The 20,552-nt window shown below is 39.9% G+C and overlaps 1 protein-coding gene across 2 annotated transcripts in view; it reads left to right on the forward strand.

Annotated features, from left to right (window-relative positions):
- LOC124043705 (sodium/hydrogen exchanger 3-like) overlaps positions 1–8,039 on the forward strand; it is a 76,990-nt gene extending 68,951 nt beyond the window's left edge. The window contains exons 12-16 of one of the 2 annotated variants that reach the window (XM_046362575.1): positions 4,452–4,572; positions 4,675–4,848; positions 4,949–5,003; positions 5,800–5,880; positions 6,901–8,039. In XM_046362575.1, coding sequence (XP_046218531.1) covers positions 4,452–4,572; positions 4,675–4,848; positions 4,949–5,003; positions 5,800–5,880; positions 6,901–7,187 — 718 coding nt within the window. In that variant the 3' untranslated portion in view covers positions 7,188–8,039. The remainder of the gene's footprint in view (positions 1–4,451; positions 4,573–4,674; positions 4,849–4,948; positions 5,004–5,799; positions 5,881–6,900) is intronic. The other variant, XM_046362576.1, reaches the window with a different exon arrangement.
- Positions 8,040–20,552: the final 12,513 nt, after the last annotated feature.

A 20,552-nucleotide genomic window follows, 5' to 3' on the forward strand; every position in this document is an offset into this window, starting at 1 on the left:
CGATCACCTTGACATAGCGAAGCCAGGGCCCTAGAAGCCTCCCTACCCAAAACTGAACGATCAAAAACCCGTATCATCTCCTCTTTAAAGTTCAGATAAATGTTAGAACACTCAGCCCTTGCCTCCCAGATAGCTGTGCCCCACTCTCGAGCCCGACCAGTAAGGAGTGAAATGACGTAAGCGATCCGAGCTCTCTCTCTTGAGTATGTGTTGGGTTGGAGAGAGAACACAATATCACACTGGGTGAGAAAGGAGCGGCACTCAGTAGGCTGCCCAGAGTAACATGGTGGGTTATTAACCCTAGGTTCCGGAGACTCGGAAGACCAGGAAGTAGCTGGTGGCACGAGACGAAGACTCTGAAACTGTCCTGAGAGGTCGGAAACCTGAGCGGCCAGGGTCTCAACGGCATGACGAGCAGCAGACAATTCCTGCTCGTGTCTGCCGAGCATTGCTCCCTGGATCTCGACGGCAGTGTTACGAGAATCCGTAGTCGCTGGGTCCATTCTTGGTCGGATCCTTCTGTTATGCTGGTGAATGAGGACCCAAAAGCGACTTAACGAAAACAGAGTCTTTATTCCAGTATTTGACAAAAGTGATAATCCTGGAACTTATCAAGGAGAAAACAATACAGGAAAACTAAATCCACTCGTCAGTAGCGAGGACTGACTGGAGACTCGACCATAGACTGCAGGTTGCTTCGGGAAGGCACCGACCGTAGCAGACTAAGACACCTGCTCACACGCAGCATCTGAAGAAGATAAAACACGACAGGGCGAGACAAGGACACAGAACAGCGAACATCATACAAGGATCCGACAAGGACAGAAGCGGAAAACAAGGGGAGAAATAGGGGCTCTAATCAGAGGGCAAAATAGGGGACAGGTGTGAAAAGAGTAAATGAGTTAGGAGAATGAGGAACAGCTGGGAGCAGGAACGGAACGATAGAGAAGAGAGCGAGAGAGGGAGAGAGGGAGGGGGAGAGAGAGGGATAGAAAGAGGGAAAGAACCTAATAAGACCAGCAGAGGGAAACGAATAGAAGGGAAGCACAGAGACAAGACATGATAACCAATGACAAAACATGACAAATATTTTGTCTTCACCATCCTAAATAATACCACCGATGCACAGTTTTTGTAATTTTTTTAATATATATTTTTATTTTACCTTTATTTAACTAGGCAAGTCAGTTAAGAACAAATTCTTTATTTTCAATGACGGCCTAGGAACAGTGGGTTAACTGCCTGTTCAGGGGCAGAACGACAGCTCGGGGGTTTGAACTTGCAACATTCCGGTTACTAGTCCAACGCTCTAACCACTAACCACTAGGCTACCCTGCCGTAATATTGAACCTGGAGGCAAAAAGGGTAAGTGCGAATCTCACATTCTAACTAAATGTAGTTTACCTAATCACTAATCTGCATTATGTTAAAAACTCTGAGTAATAAGCAGTTTTCATTAAGGCACAATTTGGTGAAATCCCTAAAGGACTCAGAAAGCCTTGGTTATCCATTACAATACATAGGTATGTCATCCGTGGTAGAACCATAAGTTTGCTAGTCAAGAGTTCCGTCTCACTCATTTTATCCCCAAAACTCACCAGCCATTAGGTGCCTGCCACTGGTTACAATAGAAACAAAAGGATATGGTAGCAAAAGCACGGTTAATACAGATGCCCAATCCCAAATCGACCCCTAAATGCACTTGTGAACTGAGAGGATTTGATTGGTATAAGCAACGTGGTGAAACATACACCCAGCCTTTCAGAGGGCAAGGTGGTGTGATTACAATTTTGCTTACACAGTTGGAAAAATCGACTCAGATCTCCACAAGTGCATAGGGCATAGGGTTTAGGGGTCGATTTGGGATTTAGGTTTATGAATGTTTTAAAGATGCATCTTTCCTACAATGGCCGAAGATGTAACATACATTTCCCAAAACACCACACAGAGAAAATGTTCGCTAAGTATGTCATTGAGGCATGTGTCCATATTGATAAAATCAAAAGGAAGGCATCGCTGCTCTTGGATCAGATTTATCCACTCAAATCTTATCTTAACATTAGAAATATTCCACAATACTGTTGATGGATCAGCTCCTATATAATAACTTAATGACTGCAAATATTGAGGTGGCTTATTCTAATGTTTACCTTATAATAATGTACTAAATCAAGATTTGCCACATCATTACAAACGTTGTTACACATCATGGAATATATTGAGGCAAATATTCCCGACAGTGGCCTATTTTTGCAAAATACAACTCAATTGAAGGAACAATTTATTTAAATATTGAATTACAGTATATAGACCTAGATAACCTATACTATAGGCTATTTATCTTTTAATGCAGTCATTTCATTTTTTATTTCAAGCATATTTTCATCCTTTGCTTGTTCGTAACAATTGCAAAGACATTGGAAACTTTGCATTTGTAGTCAAATTCATTGTGAATTTATTGGTAAATAGCAAGCGTTTTCAAGTGCAATTATTATTATTTATTTTTTTAACCCCTTCACCACCCTCTTCGGGGGACAAATATATATTTTTACAGCTTTTTTTCTACATATACATACATTGTACATATACATTTTGCATACACATTTTACATGGTACTTTTATATAAAATAGTCACATAACAATAATACATTACCAAACATAAGCTTTTTAATCCCACTCTCAGCCCATCCCACATGTCACCATATACCACCCTCGTTTAGTTTCCGCATCCACAGATTGTGAGCTAGAGATGAAAACCTTTCCTATGATTATTATTATATTATTTATTGACTGACTATGGCCTTCCAAATCACCCAACACTGCTATTTGTCAGGTTAATTTTAAGTGCATGTTGTGATTTTTTTTAATCATTCCTGAACCTGTGACCAGAATAAAGCTACACAGGGGCAATACCAAAATAAATTATCTATTGATTCTGTCTCTTCGCAGCAAAATCTACAGAGCTGAGATTGTTGTATGCCCCATATACAGTGTGGAGAACAAGTATTTGATACACTGCCGATTTTGCAGGTTTTCCCTACTTACAAAGCATGTAGAGGTCTGTAATTTTTATAATATCACTAATAAATTGAATACCATTTTTTTTTATTAATCAGTATATTTGAGTTTAACCATAACATTTGTTGTAATATTTGTTCTATCTTTTCTGGAGGATAAAACTGAAATTGTAAGCAGCTTTGTATGGCTTGTTTAATTAAGAAAGTGCGATATTTAAACAAAATTGAATTTTCAATTAGTCGGAAATGAGAAGTTGTAATCTGTATCATTTTTTTAACCTTCCTTAATAATCTACTGGAGAACCATTTTGTGTTTAAGTATAACTTATGTATGAGTGAAGCTTTAAGTTTAGAGGTTTAAAAGCTTTCAAATGTAATAATTTTAGCCCCCCAAAATCACATTCATTATATCAATAGGCATGTTTAATTTCGTCTGGTTTAGCATTACAAATAAAAATGAAATATATTTTGCTCATATGATTTTTTTAAACGAGTTATGTGGAGAAGGCAGTGCCATTAGTAAGTTAGTAAACTGTGATAGGACCAAAGAGTTAATCAATGTGATTTTTTTTCCACAAATAGACAAGTACTTACCTCTCCATGGTTGCAGAATCATATCTATTTTTGCTAACTTTCTATTGAAATTAATTGTGGTAAATTAATTTAATGTTTTTATATTTTTTTTGAGATGTGAATACCAAGTATGTCTACTTCACCATCCACCCATTTTATTGGTAAACTACAAGGTAGTGTAAACACTTTTGTAACGATCCAATACGTAATATGGTACACTTTTTGGAATTTGGTTTTAATCTAGAGAGCCTAGAACAGTGATCAAGATCTTCAATGAAACTGTGCAGGAATATAGAAAAAAATAGAGTCATTGGCATACATTGAAACTTTTGTTTTTATCCCCTGGATTTCTAACCACTTGATGTTGTTGTTGGATCTCATTTTAATAGCTAGCATTTCAATGGCCATAATAAATCGATATGGAGACAAAGGACAGCCTTGTTTTACTCCTATTAAACGCTCAATACTTTCTGAGAAGTAACCATTATTTACTATTTGACATCTGGGGTTACTGTACATAACTTTAACCCATTGTATAAGAGATTCACCAAAATTAAAGTAATCCAGACATTTGCATGTAAATTCTAGTTGTAATTTATTAAACGCCTTTTCAAAATCTGCTATGAAGACCAGGCCTGGTATCTTCGGTGTTTCATATATTATCTCCAATAAAGTGCAACTTTATTAAACACATGCTTTTTGGAAACAGCTTGGAGATTTAACAATGCTTCCACGAGGGTTCAAATGATGAACTTAGACTTAAGATGCTTTTGGGAAACTGGGCCCTGGTACTTTTTCAAGTCTGCCCTCCAGTGGCCAGCAAATTACCAACAGTGAATATGTATGTTTCTTCCCTTCCAGACGGGACAGTGTGCCCTCTGTCTGCCTGGACATGCATGAGCAGGACCTGAAGATGAGGGAGTCAGAGGACTTTGACGCACACCATCTACTGCAGCAGCACTTGTACAAAGGCAGGAAACAGGTATTGCTTAGTCAAAGACAATTAGATCCTCAAAAATCCCAGGGGCGCTAAAAAACACTATTTTTGACCCTCTTCTCTTGCTTTCATTCCATCACCTAACAGCACAGACACGGGTACAGTCGGAAGCACCTCGAAGTCAACAAAGATGAGCATGAGGTGCAAGAGATCTTCCAGAGAACCATGAGGAGCCGTCTAGAGTCATTCAAGTCAGCCAAAATGGGTGTCGCCCCACCCAAGAAGATAAGCAAGCATTTAAAGAAAGACCAGCCACAAAAGGTCAGGGAAGCCTGCACTTTTTCCTCCTTCCCCCTTGTCTTCATAACCATCCTCTTGGAGGCAATGTGATAATATGTATGTTTGACTTTGTCATTTTTAGATGCCAAATGGAAAATCCACAGATAACAGTAAAAGCCATGCTTATGGGGGTGAAGGTACTTCTTTGCTCTTTGCTTTTCACTTCTCTTTTGCATTATATGAGAAGGTTTAGGTCAAGGGTCATTCTTAAACTACGGTGGTGTTTTTCTAGATTTTTGGGGGGGTACCTATTCTAAATAAACTAAAACGGCAGCTTAATGCCTTTTAATAATTTGCACCATTATGATAACATTTTGCCACCAGTAGGAGTAGTAACACCAATGACACGTTTTAGGTATTTGAGGGTTTTCATAAATGGATGGCATATATTCTCAAGTAGTAATTTACTAAAATGAAATGGATAACCATTTTGCATAAAATGTCATTTCCCTTATTTTAAATTGAGTAACACCAATGACACTTTGTATTTATGTAAAATGATTGCTTTCGTCCCTCTCTTGCCTCAACCTGGGCTCGAGCCAAACAAGGGAAACAACTACTTTGTCTCGAGTGACGTCACCAATTGAAACGCCACTAGCTAACTAGCTAGACATTTCACAATGGTTAAATGTATCAATGGAATCCTCAATTTTATAACATATTAAATGGGTGTGATTAGCTAATACTTTTCTTTAATATAAGCCCCTCCCCTGATAACAGTTTGTCACTGGAGGGAATGCTCAAGGTCTTTGAATACAGTATCTTTGGAGTGATTTTCAAGCCAGTAACAGCAATGACATAAACATTTGTGACACATAGGAAGAGGACAAGGCTGCTTACATTTGCTTTCTGCCATTTTGGTTTAGATACCTGTGCATTAGTAAACAACAGAATTTAATTGTTTTCTGATTGACTGTTTCTCTCTGCCTCCAGATTTTGAGTTTTCTGAAGGAGACAGTGCCTCTGGTTGCGAGGCTGCTGGCGGTTCATTCCCCATGAGAGCCTATAGAGGAGGTAAGAGAGTCTTCTTCACATCAACTCAAAATGAATTAAATCAACCAAGTTAAACCTCTTACAGCTCCCCCCCCTACTTTGTGCAATTCCCGCCTAAAGACATACCCAAATCTAACAGCCTGTAGCTCAGGCACAGAACCAATGATATGCATATTCTTGGTACCATTTGAAAGAAAACACTCTGACGTTTGTGTACATGTGAATTGAATGTAGGAGAATATAACACAATAGATCTGGTTTAGATAAAACAATGAAAAAAAACATTATGTTTTCTATTTTTATTTTTGTATCATCATCTTTAAAATGAAGAAGATAAAACAAACATTCAGATAGGATGATGGGGATCATTTCAGTGAAACATATAAGAGGGCAACATTACAAAGTTTCAGAATGATAACTTCCAAAATGAGTGTGCTTACATGACATTTATCATGAAGTCACCCAGGTGTCCCACACAAGTAGCCCAATCGTACCCAAGTGGCCAAATTGGTGAAGGTATACATTTTGAAACAAATAACTATATACAAAATACCAAAATGGTATTCTAACACCATTATTATTGATTAAAAAATATGTAAAAATATATATATACACATTTACAAAATAACATGGGTAACTATTTACACACTTTCAATATTTGGAAGACCCTCAGTCCTATCACATCAAATCTATTTATATAGCCCCAGCCTAAAACTCCAAACAACAAGCAATGCAGGTGTAGAAGCACGGTGGTTAGGAAAAACTCCCTAGAAAGGCAAAAACCTAGGAAGAAACCCAGAAAGGAACCAGGCTATGAGGGGTGGCCAGTCCTCTTCTGGCTGTGCCGGGTGGAGATCACAGTGGTTGTAGAGGGTGCAACAGGACAGCACCTCAAGCGGGTTCCGTGCGCAGAGAGGTTAAACATGTCTAAATCAGACACTAAAACACTTCAGTCACGAAACAACAGTAAGCTCACCTCTTAAGAGACCTTTCAATCGATTCAATAATTTCCAATTAATTTAAATCTCTCTCCTGGTCTAGCTGGAATCGTCAACCCAGCTTTCATGGCGGAGATGGACACCATGGACCCCATGCCACCAATGCAGCAGATTCCTTCATGGCTGGCTGAAGCCGAGGTGGACAGCAGCAACATGGTCCCTTCTCAGAGGGCTCAGCTGAGACTGCCCTGGACACCGAGCAACCTCCGCCGCCTAACTCCGCTGTGCCTCAGTACCCATTCCAATGACTCCTTCCTGCTGGCTGACTCCCCTGCCACACAGGAGGGCATCTCTGAGCTCCCACCACCACCTCCCCCACAAGACGGATAGGGTCAGGGAACCCACAAGTAGTCCTTCCACATCTGACCTCTTTTGGCCCCTAATCCAGGTTCTGACCTCAGTTGCCAAAGATCAAACTGCAGACATCAGACTTGTTTTTTGTTCTGTTCATTTGTTTAATCATAGTCCTGTATACCCAGACAAAACAATCCAGGTCGTCACCCTTATGCTCTCCGAATAAGGCTTTGGGAATTGCGCAATTTACTGAATTCTTCTGTGTTTAATTGTATGTTAGGGGACTGCACTGGATGCAACTCCATCTTAAGACAGGGAGATCATGAGACCAACACCAAATAATAATAATTAGACATGTGACCTTGCCGTCCAAATCCATGGACTCAGTTTACCTGACAAAACCAATCCCTTAAAACAACTCACTTAGATCCAATGTTGACTGACAGTAACAGAAGGTTTAACCGCACTCCCCGTATTTAAGTCCATTGAATGACACCAAACATGCAAGTTTATGCATGGTTTCAGACTGTTCTTTTTGTGACCACACCACCTCAGCCCTTTATGTGAGAAAATCATCTACATTTATATTGCAGATTTAGAAATGTTAGGCCTATTGAAATTATGTCTTAATCACTTTGTGTGCTTTTTTGAGAGACCTTGTAGCCACTATTTATTCACCGATAAAGTGTATTGGCCATCTGTATCTTGTATCAGTTTGTTTGCCTTTTGTATTACACTAATCTAAGCAGAATAATGTTCAGGTGAGACATTCACAGATGGTGAGGGGCTGCAACAATCATTCACTTACAATGGTGTCATTCATAATAGCCAGGTATTCCACAATGACTAGCTTTGTGTCTCTTATGGTAAATATATTTTTTTTCGTAAGGTTGGTGATTTCTTTTTGAATAATATCAACAGTAGGGCATTTCCATGTGAAAAGCCCCATGAACACTAATGTGAAGTTCAAAGGATCAAATTAGGTGTCAAATAAAAGCTAAGAGTCTATATTTTGGAAAGATTAAGATATTCGGAGAGTATTCAGACATCATTTACATTTAAGTCATTTAGCAGACGCTCTTATCCAGAGCGACTTACAAATTGGTGCATTCACCTTATGACATCCAGTGGAACAACCACTTTACAATAGTGCATCTAAATATTTTAAGGGGGGGGGGGTGAGAAGGATTACTTTATCCTATCCTAGGTATTCCTTAAAGAGGTGGGGTTTCAGGTGTCTCCGGAAGGTGGTGATTGACTCCGCTGTCCTGGCATCGTGAGGGAGTTTGTTCCACCATTGGGGAGCCAGAGCAGCGAACAGTTTTGACTGAGCTGAGCGGGAACTGTACTTCCTCAGTGGTAGGGAGGCGAGCAGGCCAGAGGTGGATGAACGCAGTGCCCTTATTTGGGTGTAGGGCCTGATCAGAGCCTGGAGGTACTGAGGTGCCGTTCCCCTCACAGCTCCGTAGGCAAGCACCATGGTCTTGTAGCGGATGCGAGCTTCAACTGGAAGCCAGTGGAGAGAGCGGAGGAGCGGGGTGACGTGAGAGAACTTGGGAAGGTTGAACACTAGACGGGCTGCGGCGTTCTGGATGAGTTGTAGGGGTTTAATGGCACAGGCAGGGAGCCCAGCCAACAGCGAGTTGCAGTAATCCAGACGGGAGATGACAAGTGCCTGGATTAGGACCTGCGCCGCTTCCTGTGTGAGGCAGGGTCGTACTCTGCGGATGTTGTAGAGCATGAACCTACAGGAACGGGCCACCGCCTTGATGTTAGTTGAGAACGACAGTTTGTTGTCCAGGATCACGCCAAGGTTCTTAGCGCTCTGGGAGGAGGACACAATGGAGTTGTCAACCGTGATGGCGAGATCATGGAACGGGCAGTCCTTCCCCGGGAGGAAGAGCAGCTCCGTCTTGCCGAAGTTCAGCTTGAGGTGGTGATCCGTCATCCACACTGATATGTCTGCCAGACATGCAGAGATGCGATTCGCCACCTGGTCATCACTTTTTTCACATGTTGTTACATTACAGCCTTAATCTAAAATCGATTAAATAGTGTTTAACCCTCATCAATCTACACACAATATCCTATAATGACAATGCAAAAACAGATTTTTAGAATGTTAGAACATTTATTAAAAATAAAAAACAAATCACATTTACTTACAGTTTTTTTCGATTGCTAAACGACAGTGGACACAACTGGAGTCACATGTGCAAAACTCTAACTACAGTCTGCACAGCAGCAGTTCATGTGGACCAAACTCTAGTTCGTTTTTCATTGCTTGAACACAGTTTTCAAAACTCTACACACTTATCCCATAACTTTAACCACAACCTGCACAACACTGTGGATTTACAGCACTTTGTTCAAATGCTAACACACTGCTGTCAAAACTGTGAACCACACATTCAAAACGGAATAGATTTCAGCCTTGTGCCTTTCAAACACTGCTGATTGCAATTTCAGCTGAAAGGCTAAGCAGGTGTCTTGTTTTAGACTTGTTAGTGAACACACACACATATTACAGTATATATAGGTAGAGCTCAGAAAGACTCATTTTGGAAATGGAACAAGGAAGATGGGTTCGTGGAGGGAGAAGGGTGGCAGGGAGAGGGCGGATGCGTGGAGGAAGACAGAAGACAAAGAGCTGTTATTTCAGATGAAATAAGGGCTACACTTATAGACCATGTTGTGAACCATGGTCTCTCATTGAGAGAGGCAGGGTTGAGGGTGCAACCCAATCTGCAAAGATCCACAGTGGCATCTGTAATGTGAATTTTCCATCATGCAAACAGGTGAGAATTACATCCTTACAGTAAAATGAAAACATTACAGGAATCTATTTTGTATTGCAATTCTAGAATATTTACACAGATATATATTACAGTAAGTTTGACTGTAAAATATATTTTTACAACAGGACCCAAAGGCTGCCCCCAACAGGGGGAAGAGGAAAAATATTTTCAGATGCGCAGGAAAATGCTATTGTTGACATGGTTGTTGTCAACAATGCAATAAAACTGCGGGAGATTCAAGATAGAGTGCTGGCTGATAATGATATATTTGAAAATGTTAATTCTGTCAGCACAACAACTATTGCTCGAGTCCTAAAGAAACACCAAGTTACAATGAAACAGTTATACACTGTACCGTTCGAGAGAAACAGTGAACGGGTAAAAGAGCAAAGATACCAATATGTCCAGGTAAGATGTCTGAGGTTACGTACACAGCTATACAAAATATTTACAGTAAAAAACACTAGCATTTCTACAGTAAAACTGTGCACTTACTGTTTTTCAGATAGTAATGGAGGTGGAAGCACTGGAAAGACCACATTCATTTTTATTTATCGATGAAGCTGGATTTAACCTTGCCAAAACACGGCGCAGAGGAAGGAATGTTATAGGTCAAAGGGCCACTGTGGAGGTTCCAGGCCAAAGGGGGGGAAATATCACCATGTGTGCTGCAATGGCCAATGATGGTTTGCTTCTCAACACACCACTCATTGGCCCATACAACACAGAAAGGCTTATAGCTTTCCTAGAACAGCTCTATGCTCAGCTAGTGCCAGCAGAACAGGGGGAGCCAGTAAGAAACCCCCAAGTTTTTGTCATAGTTCGCTATAATGTTGCTTTTCACCACTCTGCAGCTGTCACAGATTGGTTTGCAGCACATCACAGATTTATGGTTTTGTACCTGCCTGCATATTCACCCTTCCTCAAACCAATAGAGGAGTTTTTCTCTGCCTGGAGGTGGAAAGTGTTTGATCACCACCCACATGACCAAATGTCTCTTTTGGAAGCCACCCACATAACCAAATGTCTCTTTTGGAAGCCATGCATGTCAGATGTGAGGACACGAGTCCAGAGGACTGCCGGGGATGGATAAGGCACTCCAGAAGGTTCTTCTCCAGATGCATGGCAAGAGAAAACATTAGATGTGATGTTGAAGAAAACCTGTGGCCTGATGCTAGAGAGAGGCAGGATTAGCCCCTCAATTATTTGTTCGAATTACAGTATGTACTTTTAGTTTCTACCTTTTTTTCTCATTACTGTAATTCCGTAAATTACTACAGACTATTGAAGCAAACTGCTCATTTTCATTTACCTTAAATAATTGTTATGTTCTAAAAAAATTAATAAATCATGTGAAAGAATGTCACTCTTTTCTTTAAAGAAAATATTACTTTGTATGAAGTCACTGAAATTGTTCAAACTGTAAATATGAAAGGTTTGTATTTTCTGTATTGGTGTTTGATGCTAGTGTTTTTACTCTCAGGGTGTGCTATCTCAGTGAGGGTTGTGCATAGTGTTTGGCTGCACTGAGCGTGTTTTGAGCCATGTGTTAAGAGTTGTGTTGCTTGGAATGAGTTTTGCAGGTGATGTGAACTGTTTGCTCAGGTGACTGTTGGTAGTGCAGACTGTAGTTAGAGTTTTGCACATGTGACTCCAGTTGTGCCCACTGTCGTTCAGCAATCAAAAAAAACTAAGTATTCAGACCCTTTACTCAGTACTTTGTTGAAGCTACAATATGATCCTACAAGCTTGGCACACCTGTATTTGGGGAGTTTCTCCCATTTTTCTCTGCATATCCTCTCAAGCTCTGTCAGGTTGGGGAGCTTCGCCACACAGCTATTTTCAGGTCTTGTGGTAGAATTATATACATGATTTGATAACAAAAGAGAAAAGGTACACTTATGGGTTCTGTTCTGGTAAAATGCATTCTCTATTGTATAGGGCAGGAAGAAGTTAAAGGTCATAGGGGACACTAAAAATGCAGACACATAGACGCTTAGGCTAGCTGGACAGTCAATGACTAACTGATGGATTGCAGGCATCGGTCACATCACAGGGGAAACACAAGTCTGTTTGGCCTTGGACAAACATATGAAGAGCAGGGGACCAGAACAGATGGGAACCCTAAAGTTAAAATGAGATGAAGGACACATACAATAGGGACACAGAGTTAATTACAGGGTCTGAGCACAGGCCACAGGAAGGGGGGATGTAAATTATTATCTTTAGGTCAAGGGAAATGTCTTGACATCATATAATCTGGCCGAAAGCAGATGTGGGGGTTATTGAGCTGAACAAACAGGGCGCACAGATTGGAATGTAACGTAATTTACATATGGGATGGGCTCATATGCAATATGTGGATAAATACTGGAGCCAGGGCTCTGGAAAAAGTGTGAGTCCTGTGGGTCCCGTGAGTCCCGTGGGGCTCTCCGGCTTCTGATACGGGGGTGTATTAAAAGTCTATCATTGAATTCAAAAAGTTATTGGTCGTGTCATGTTTGAATCTATTGGCCACTACAGATTTGGCGAGCTAGCCAGGAGTATCAGGGACTAAAGACGTTCTTGGCTGGCCGTGGCATCTTTGGGGCAATCTGGCAAGACAAGGGTGGCCGCCCAGCTAAACAAGGTAAGCAAAGTTCTTACAATAGCTGAAATGTCTGTGTAGATTGCCACAAAGGATCCGGTAGCAGCAGGGGGAGCGTCAAGTAGGTCTCTCTCTCAAATTTCCTAAAAAACTATAGAAACGAAAGAACTTTTTGAAATTCAATGAATTGCATGTGTGTGTGTGCAAGCTTGGAAATCATATCATGAATGTGCATGCATGTTTGGTGAATGAATAAAGGGGACTGTTGTGCGAGTGTTTAGCGCTTTCTGGCTGAGTGGTTGGAATCAGGCACAGGGCTACAGCCGTCTGTTTATATGATTAGAAAATAAATAAGTAGTAAGATAGATAAAATATTCATGGCTACCGCTTCAAGGAAAAGGTCTGTACGGGTGGGTATTTAGTAAATAGATACACATGGCTACCGCTTTGAAATGAAGGCTTGTACGGGTGAATATTTAAAACACAGAAAGAACGCTGGCCTGATTGTGCGACGTTCAACTGAAAAAGGAAATCCTGCGAATATAAAACGCTCCGTCTAGCTAAACGGGGGTTTATAAACAGTAGGTCGCGCCACGATATTGCTCTAACGTAGAATAAAGATCAATACGGGGTGGATGAATAGGATATGAAGACAAGCTGATCCGATTAGACAGTAGTCTTGTCATGTCGTAAAATCCTATAGGATAATACATGTTTATGTAGAGGAAGTGAATTAAACTAGGGGATAAACTATAGGTCATTTTTTAGGTAAAAAACGAAGGGTATGAGTGAAAAACCATATAGGATAATACCAGCTTATGTTGAGGAAGTGAATTAAGTTAGGTAATAGACTGTTTTGTTTTTAGAGAATGCTTGTCATCCGGTCAAATTAGACTTATGTTGTGGGAAGTGAATTAAGTCCAGAGGGAGAGACTGGTTTGTTTTTAGGTAAAAACAAAAGTATTGAATGAATGAATGGAATTGAATGAATGAATGAGAAAGATGTTGTAATACAATTCTGTGTGAGGATAGAACCAAGTTAGGGACAAGTCGAATGTGGTTAGACGGAGCGTCCAGAAGAGGGGGTGCGCAGCCCTCCTGTGACAGAATATATAGTTGACTTCTTCTATCTGGCCAAAAGTGATCCTCTATCAGCTTAATACATGTACAGAGAGATCCCTATCATAGTTTAAATACTATTAGGTAGAGGGAACAAAAGTAAGGAACATCAAAATAAAATAAGCGATTGTGGTAAGAAAGAAGCATTACCGGGATAGTATAAAACGGATGCGAAGTAGAAAGGGATAGATTAAAAATATACTGGTTAAAATAAATCTAGGCGTCTAGAATAAAGTGAGAAGTCTAGATCACGAGCCCCGTAAACGAAATAGGAAGCTGCCATTTAAAAACAGTCTTAGGAATTAAATAGTAAAATAGGCTAAAAGAGAAAATAGCAAGCGGATAAATAGAGAGATAAGAAAGTGCATTATTTAATTATAACTGAATTAATAGGATAAGCAAAGATAAAAACACAATGATATTTGAGGTGCTGTACTAGAATATTTGAGAAAGTAGGGTAGATCTGCCTTGGGAAATAGTAAATAAAGTGTATAATGCGATGGGAGTGTTTAGGGAAAATAAATAGTGGCATGGAAACAAATGGATTGTTTTTCCCTGGAATATAGAGATAGCGAAATGTAGTGGAGCCGTAGAGACGCTGAAAGACGCGAATGTTAATTCTACCAATTCAATTTGGATATGAAGGAGTAGACCGTATAATGTAGGGCAACATTACCCGGTAAACAGGATAAATAAAATAATGAATTTGAACAATCACATAAAACCATAACAAAAAGTTTAACTTACCAGCGTTTTAATGTTAATTAACATTCTATCATCAGAAATGCATTACGATGGGGGAAGTGTAAGAAGTTGTAGAGCAGGGCTAAATAGTGTGGGGGAAAATTAGTGTAAGATGACACTGGAATGCGGGAGCACCCTTTTCAAAAGAACAGCGGCTGATCGTTCTAAGGTTAAAATGAATGGAGTTTTTCTCCAAGCGGTGTATAGTCTCTGATTGATCAAAAAGTGGTTCATATAGAGTACAGTTTATATGTGATGAAATACGTACTAGATCACGTTTTACCTAAATTCTAGTAAGGTACCGATGTAATTTACAAATAGCCCCACTTGGAGTCGTTTTGTATTAAAATGGTGGTTTCAATGGTGATTGAATGCGTGGAGGAAGTTGTTGTTAGCGTTAAAATATGGAAAATAAACGTATATGAAGGATTGCAGAACGTGGTGAAGGTGGTTGAAAGAAGAGCAAATTGTAGTGTATGGGTGTTTCAATTTCTAAAGGGTAGGACCATACAGATGGCCGAGCAGGGAGGAATTGTACGTTCTGTGCATGGCTGGAGCTTTTATTGCATGCTTGGGAAAAGTGAGGGGATTTTTAGCAGCTGTGTGATAATGTTAGTTTGCTGATTTAGGTGGCATGGTGAATGTTAACGACATGTACATTTCTTTTCCAGAAGAAAAGGGGTTACATTTTCAATGTTTTTTTCAATTCAGTTTTAGACTGGGTATGCAGAAGGATGGAAGTGCTTTTGAAAGTGTGGTTAAGATGTTTCTAAAGAAAAGAGAGTATGCCCTGAACTAAGAATTTCCCGTGAAGACTGATCAACTTCGCTAGAAATTGTTGGAACAGGTGGGATTTAATTATAAAATGATTGAGCAATACCAGTTTCTATTCAAAGTGTAACATTACTTTGAAATTCCATTATATCCTTGGGAAAAGGATGAAGAGTTGTAATCTTGAATTGACTAGTTATTCCAATAGGTTTATTTATATTTAACATGGGGTTATAGGAGGAAATATTAGTTCCCTGAGGTTATGGGCATTGGGTAAATACAAAGTGTGCTTTGTTCATTCTACATATAAAATGGAAAAATATGTTAACAAGGGATAACAGTTATGTCAAATAGTTAATTGAGGTAGGATTCTCTGCAAGGGTTATGTTGATAACTACATAATCTGTAGCTCATCTGAGAGATTGCCAGTAGAATAAGGGAGTTATCATGGAATGTGACTATCATCACAACAAGTGTGTGTGGAACTTTACTCCACCCTACTGGCTGAATTAGTGAAGGACAACTGTGTCTGATGACCTGTGAACTGTATCTGGAATGATATGTGTCTGGGAGAAGAAAGACTAAAGGTGATTGGGGAATGACCTTTTGTTACCAGGCCACTCATGACAGAAAAACAGAGGCAAAAAGGTGCATGATAAAATAGATGTTACTAGTACTAAAAGTTTTTAGTATAATGTTAATTATTAAAGGGATGATGAACTAAATTGAGTAGGTAAAATTTGAGTTAAAGTAAACACTAAGGACTGTTATCCTGAATATTGGATTGGACAATTTATAAACAACATTTAGTGATGTTTTGAATATGGGAAAACTCTGGAAACTAATCCTGAGATAGGTTGGTTGACAGAACTTGCAGAATAAGGGTTTTTGTTTATTTTATTTTACAATATCATTGTAATTGGAGTGATACATTGGAATGACATAAGTAATTGAATAAAAAGTATAGTCTGTTGTGTGATAACACCCAAGGATGAAGAAGATATTACAAATAGTGGTAATTTATTGCAAATATGCAGTTATTATAATTTACTTTACTATTTTTCTTGTTTGGTCAATTTATTTCTGTTTTGAGGAAAATAAGAGTCTGAGGGGAGACTGATATAAATTGACTAAAAATGATTTGAGAATGTTTAAGTATGTATCAAACTATGGAAAGAAATTAGGAGTAGTGACTTATGTGTTATGGGTTAGAAAAACTGTAACTACATTGGGGATTCATATGAAGGTTATGATAACAAGGGGGGTGTTATTTCTAGAAACAATGTGTATTGATAGACAAGATAATTGACAGTTGATTTTGTATAAATAGGGACAATTCTGAAATTAAATAGAACATTACACATACCTAGATTATGGTAAAAGTAATAAGTAGGGGCATTTTGAAGAAGCTTAGGACTTAGTTTTGTTAGGATTGGATATTCTTTCAACTGGAAGATACTTGACTGATTACATGCAATTCTTACAGCAGTTGCTGTAGGGACCATAATTTGGCTATCATTATGTATAACTATATCAATGGCAGGAGGCAAGGTATTTGAGACAGAATGTTAACATAGGGCTGTTATTTAAGAAAGTCTGTTGTCAGGAAATAACCCATGTGTTAGTGTGTATGTTCCCAGGAAAAGAGGCCAGATGGAAGGGCATGGATTGAATTCTGGAGACTGAATGTACATCAAGATACACCAGACTGGGGATATACTTCTTACAGTACCTGCAGTGGTAAAGATCGTCATGTCTCTCTTTGATGGGTGCATAAGTTTCAAAAGAAGTAAGGTCCAGCTGAATAATGGGTGAGCTTGAAAACACCATGACAGAGGACGTAAACAAAACAAAAAGAGAGAGAGAGAGAGACTAGATTCCACTGTAGACATACTGGGTTGAGTTTGGGGGTTATTTGTTTTATTTGATAATGTATCATGTGAATAAGGATAGATGGTAGTTGTACTCAGTGTTGAATTACTTCAAGAAGAAATAATGTTGATTAAGGTTATGCACAGGCTTATCAGTTGATATAGAGCAAATGGGGAAATAAGTAAAAAATTACATGATTTGGGAACACCTCTCAGAACCTGTGGCCGAAAGGGGAAGACTGGATAAAAGCATGAGGAAGCTAATTAGGGCCTCCATTTTTGTAGAGTCCAGCAGAAACACATCCTGGAAGCATAGAGTCAGGTGAAGAGAGAGTGGGAATTGTCATGGTCTTAGATTTCAGTATTTATGAATACAGTCATGCATAACACATAACATTGTCAATACTGTTATGTTATGTCTTTTGTTTTCTAAGTCTTTTGTTTAGGAAACCAGATGGAGAAGGGTTCTCCAGCTTCAGCTGGAATGTCAGTTTGTGTGATGAGTGATGGAAGTAAGAGAATGTATGGTGTAATCATAGAACAGAGGCCATAAGTCTTTAAGTATGAATGCCCCACAGAAAGAAGGCAGAAACCTGAACCAGGATGAGAGGTTCCACATCTGATGATCCAAGGGGACCAGAAGGACCTCTCCCAGTGGTACCAGGAGATCTGGTCTACGACCACCCATACGTAGAATGTATTTGAGTATTCCTGCTAAATGGATTATATTATGGGATCAGTGGGCCGAGGAGAGAAGGGCCCGACGAGGTGGCAACAGCCACAATCATGGCCGTCCAAGTGAAAAGAAGCAAGACGTGGTATCATCTAAACCACTGTACCCGAGTCCCGACGGAGAGACGGACACAACCATACAGAGGTGGGGACACAGAGGATGCTGATTCACCAGAGAGGAGCCCGGAGGGAGCAGGAGCAGTGGAATCGATCAAAGCGCCGGGGAGGAATCAATAAAATGGCAGACCAGATACAACGAGTGCATCAGCTAACACATTCAGAAGAAGCATCTGGGGAAAATAGACTGAAAAGTAAAGAGACAAACGACCAAAGTCTCCTCCAGTACGGCCAGAAAGCCCAGAAGTGGGGGGGGGGGTAACATGTCTGCTACTCCTGATGATATACTGTTGGGGCAGACCTCTTTGACAGAAGCCCTCTACAGTGGGACCCTGAGGTATCGCCTAAAGAATGGGAACATCTCTTCCCTGAAATGGATTCCTTCCCAGATGGAAGCCAGGTTCGGCCTGAGGGAGGAACAGCAGGTCGAAGAAAGTAGAGGAGGAGCACCAACCAAGAGCAGAAGGAGAAATCCTGCAAGATGAAAGAAATGGGGATTTCCCCACCATTGACTTTTCAGCTCTTACCTGATCTCCATAATGAACTATTGGAATTAGGACCACGTAAGAACAGTGACAAGGACAGAGTAAGAGCAACTGAGGACAATATGAAGATAATGCACGCACTCACAATCAAGATAAATGATAAAAGCAGGAAGAGAAGAGAGGAACCTGTCAAACGAGGTAAAAAGACAGGACCTGTTGATAGGTTTAAGTTTCATGTTCCGCCACATCTTCTAACAGAACCAGGGGAACAGAGGACAGTTTCTGTATGGAAGAAGAAATCTGTACCGGAGGAGCCACTCTGTGGATGGAAGCGTCATATAAGAAAAGGAGAAGCTGTTTGGGACCTCAAAGGATGTGACCTGACACTAACCAAATGTGTGGAAGGCTGGGAGTTTATCATGAACAAGATAACACCAGCAGAAGGTGAAGAATTTTAAATTGAAATAACAAGAACAGGACTGTGTTGAACAACATTGGTTTGGGTGACAAGGATTGTGCTGTCTATAACATTTGAACTGAATTAAATGGACCTTTGTTAGATGGAAACACTGTGATTAAAGGAATATATTCATGTTTTTACAGCCATAACACCGAAGGTATTGATGTAGGTAACACCACTGTAGAATGTGATACTATTTGGGTACTAGAGACTACAGGGGTTGATAGCGAATAGAAAAGGGTTGTGTGGTAAAAACAAACTGTTGAATGTACTGCCAGATGGATGGATTGGGTCTTTGTACCTTAGTTAGAGCAATTCAACAGGTAACCATTATTAAATCACCCCATGATGACTGTGTTAACTCTAGAGTTAAGAGGGCGTATGAGAAAGACGCTGAGGTATACTTTGATGCAATTGGACAGCCTAGAGGGGTGCCTTGGGAGTTCAAGGCAAGAGATGTAGTTAAATCTGGATTTGAAGCAATATTTTTGTGCATAACACCAAATAAGAACTTAGAGTGGATTAATTATATATACTATAACCAACAGAGATTCATTAACTATACTGACTCGGCTCTAACGGCGTTGGGGGAACAGGTACAGGCTACCAGTAAAATGTCTTGGCAAAATAGACAGGCTCTCAATTGGCTTTTGGCAGAGAAGGGTGGAGTTTGTGTTATGTTCAGGGATGATTGTTGCACCTTTATTCCCAATGACACTGCGCCTAATGGATCCTTTGCAATCGCTATGGCTAAACTTAAAGGGTTAAGAGAAGAGGTTAAGGAAAATGCTGGGATTGACTCTCATGTTTGGGATTGGTTGGACTTAGCATTGGGGAAATGGGGAGCCATGTTTGCTAGGATGACCTTTATGCTAGGAGGGGGTTATTGGCTCTGGGTATTGTGTTTTACCCTGGGTGAAATCACTTGTGATCCAGACAACGGTTAAACAGATGTTTGTGAGTAGAGCTGACCCTCCGGTGATAGTTAATCCTGTGTCGGGTAGGCCAGGCCACTGTACTGATGGGAATGGACAGTTATGCAATGTGGTTGGTGGACCCTTTGACTGCCTTTTGGTAATCCAAACTGCCTGTATGGAGTGGTCTCTGGAGGTGGTTACACTTGCCAGGGTTTTCATAAGGATGGTTTACATGTATATGTTGACATTCCAAAGTCATAGGACAGTCAACTGATACGTATCCACAAAAAGGGTATTTTCCATAGTAAATACAGGGGTACTATGTATGGTTTTAATATTTCTATTTTTGCTTATGGTCTTGTGTTTTTGTATGTTTTGTTGAATGTTTTTATAGGTATATCGATGAATATATCTGGGTTTTCTTTTAATTAAAAGTTAGTTTTGCCTTTTAGATACTAGGTTAAATTCAAAAACATGTAGGTAACAGTGGGATATCCTGGTTATAAGTGTCTATGGACCATGTCCTTAATCTTTTAACAGAGGTTGATATCATGTTTGTTGGAGAGGTGTCTGAGAGGGAGGATCATGTTGATAGCGTAAATTTAGAATGATGTTGTGTCAATTTTATTTTGAATTGTTTTTTCTTTTTCACATAACTGATATTGTTATGCAGGTGAATGAGGACCCAAAAGCGACGTAACGAAAACAGAGTCTTTATTCCAGTCTTAGACAAAAGTGATAATCCTGGATATTATCTAGGTGAAAGCAAACACAGGAAAACTGAAATCCACTCGTCAGTA

Source organism: Oncorhynchus gorbuscha, linkage group LG09, assembly GCF_021184085.1.
Source record: "Oncorhynchus gorbuscha isolate QuinsamMale2020 ecotype Even-year linkage group LG09, OgorEven_v1.0, whole genome shotgun sequence".
NCBI lineage: Eukaryota > Metazoa > Chordata > Actinopteri > Salmoniformes > Salmonidae > Oncorhynchus > Oncorhynchus gorbuscha.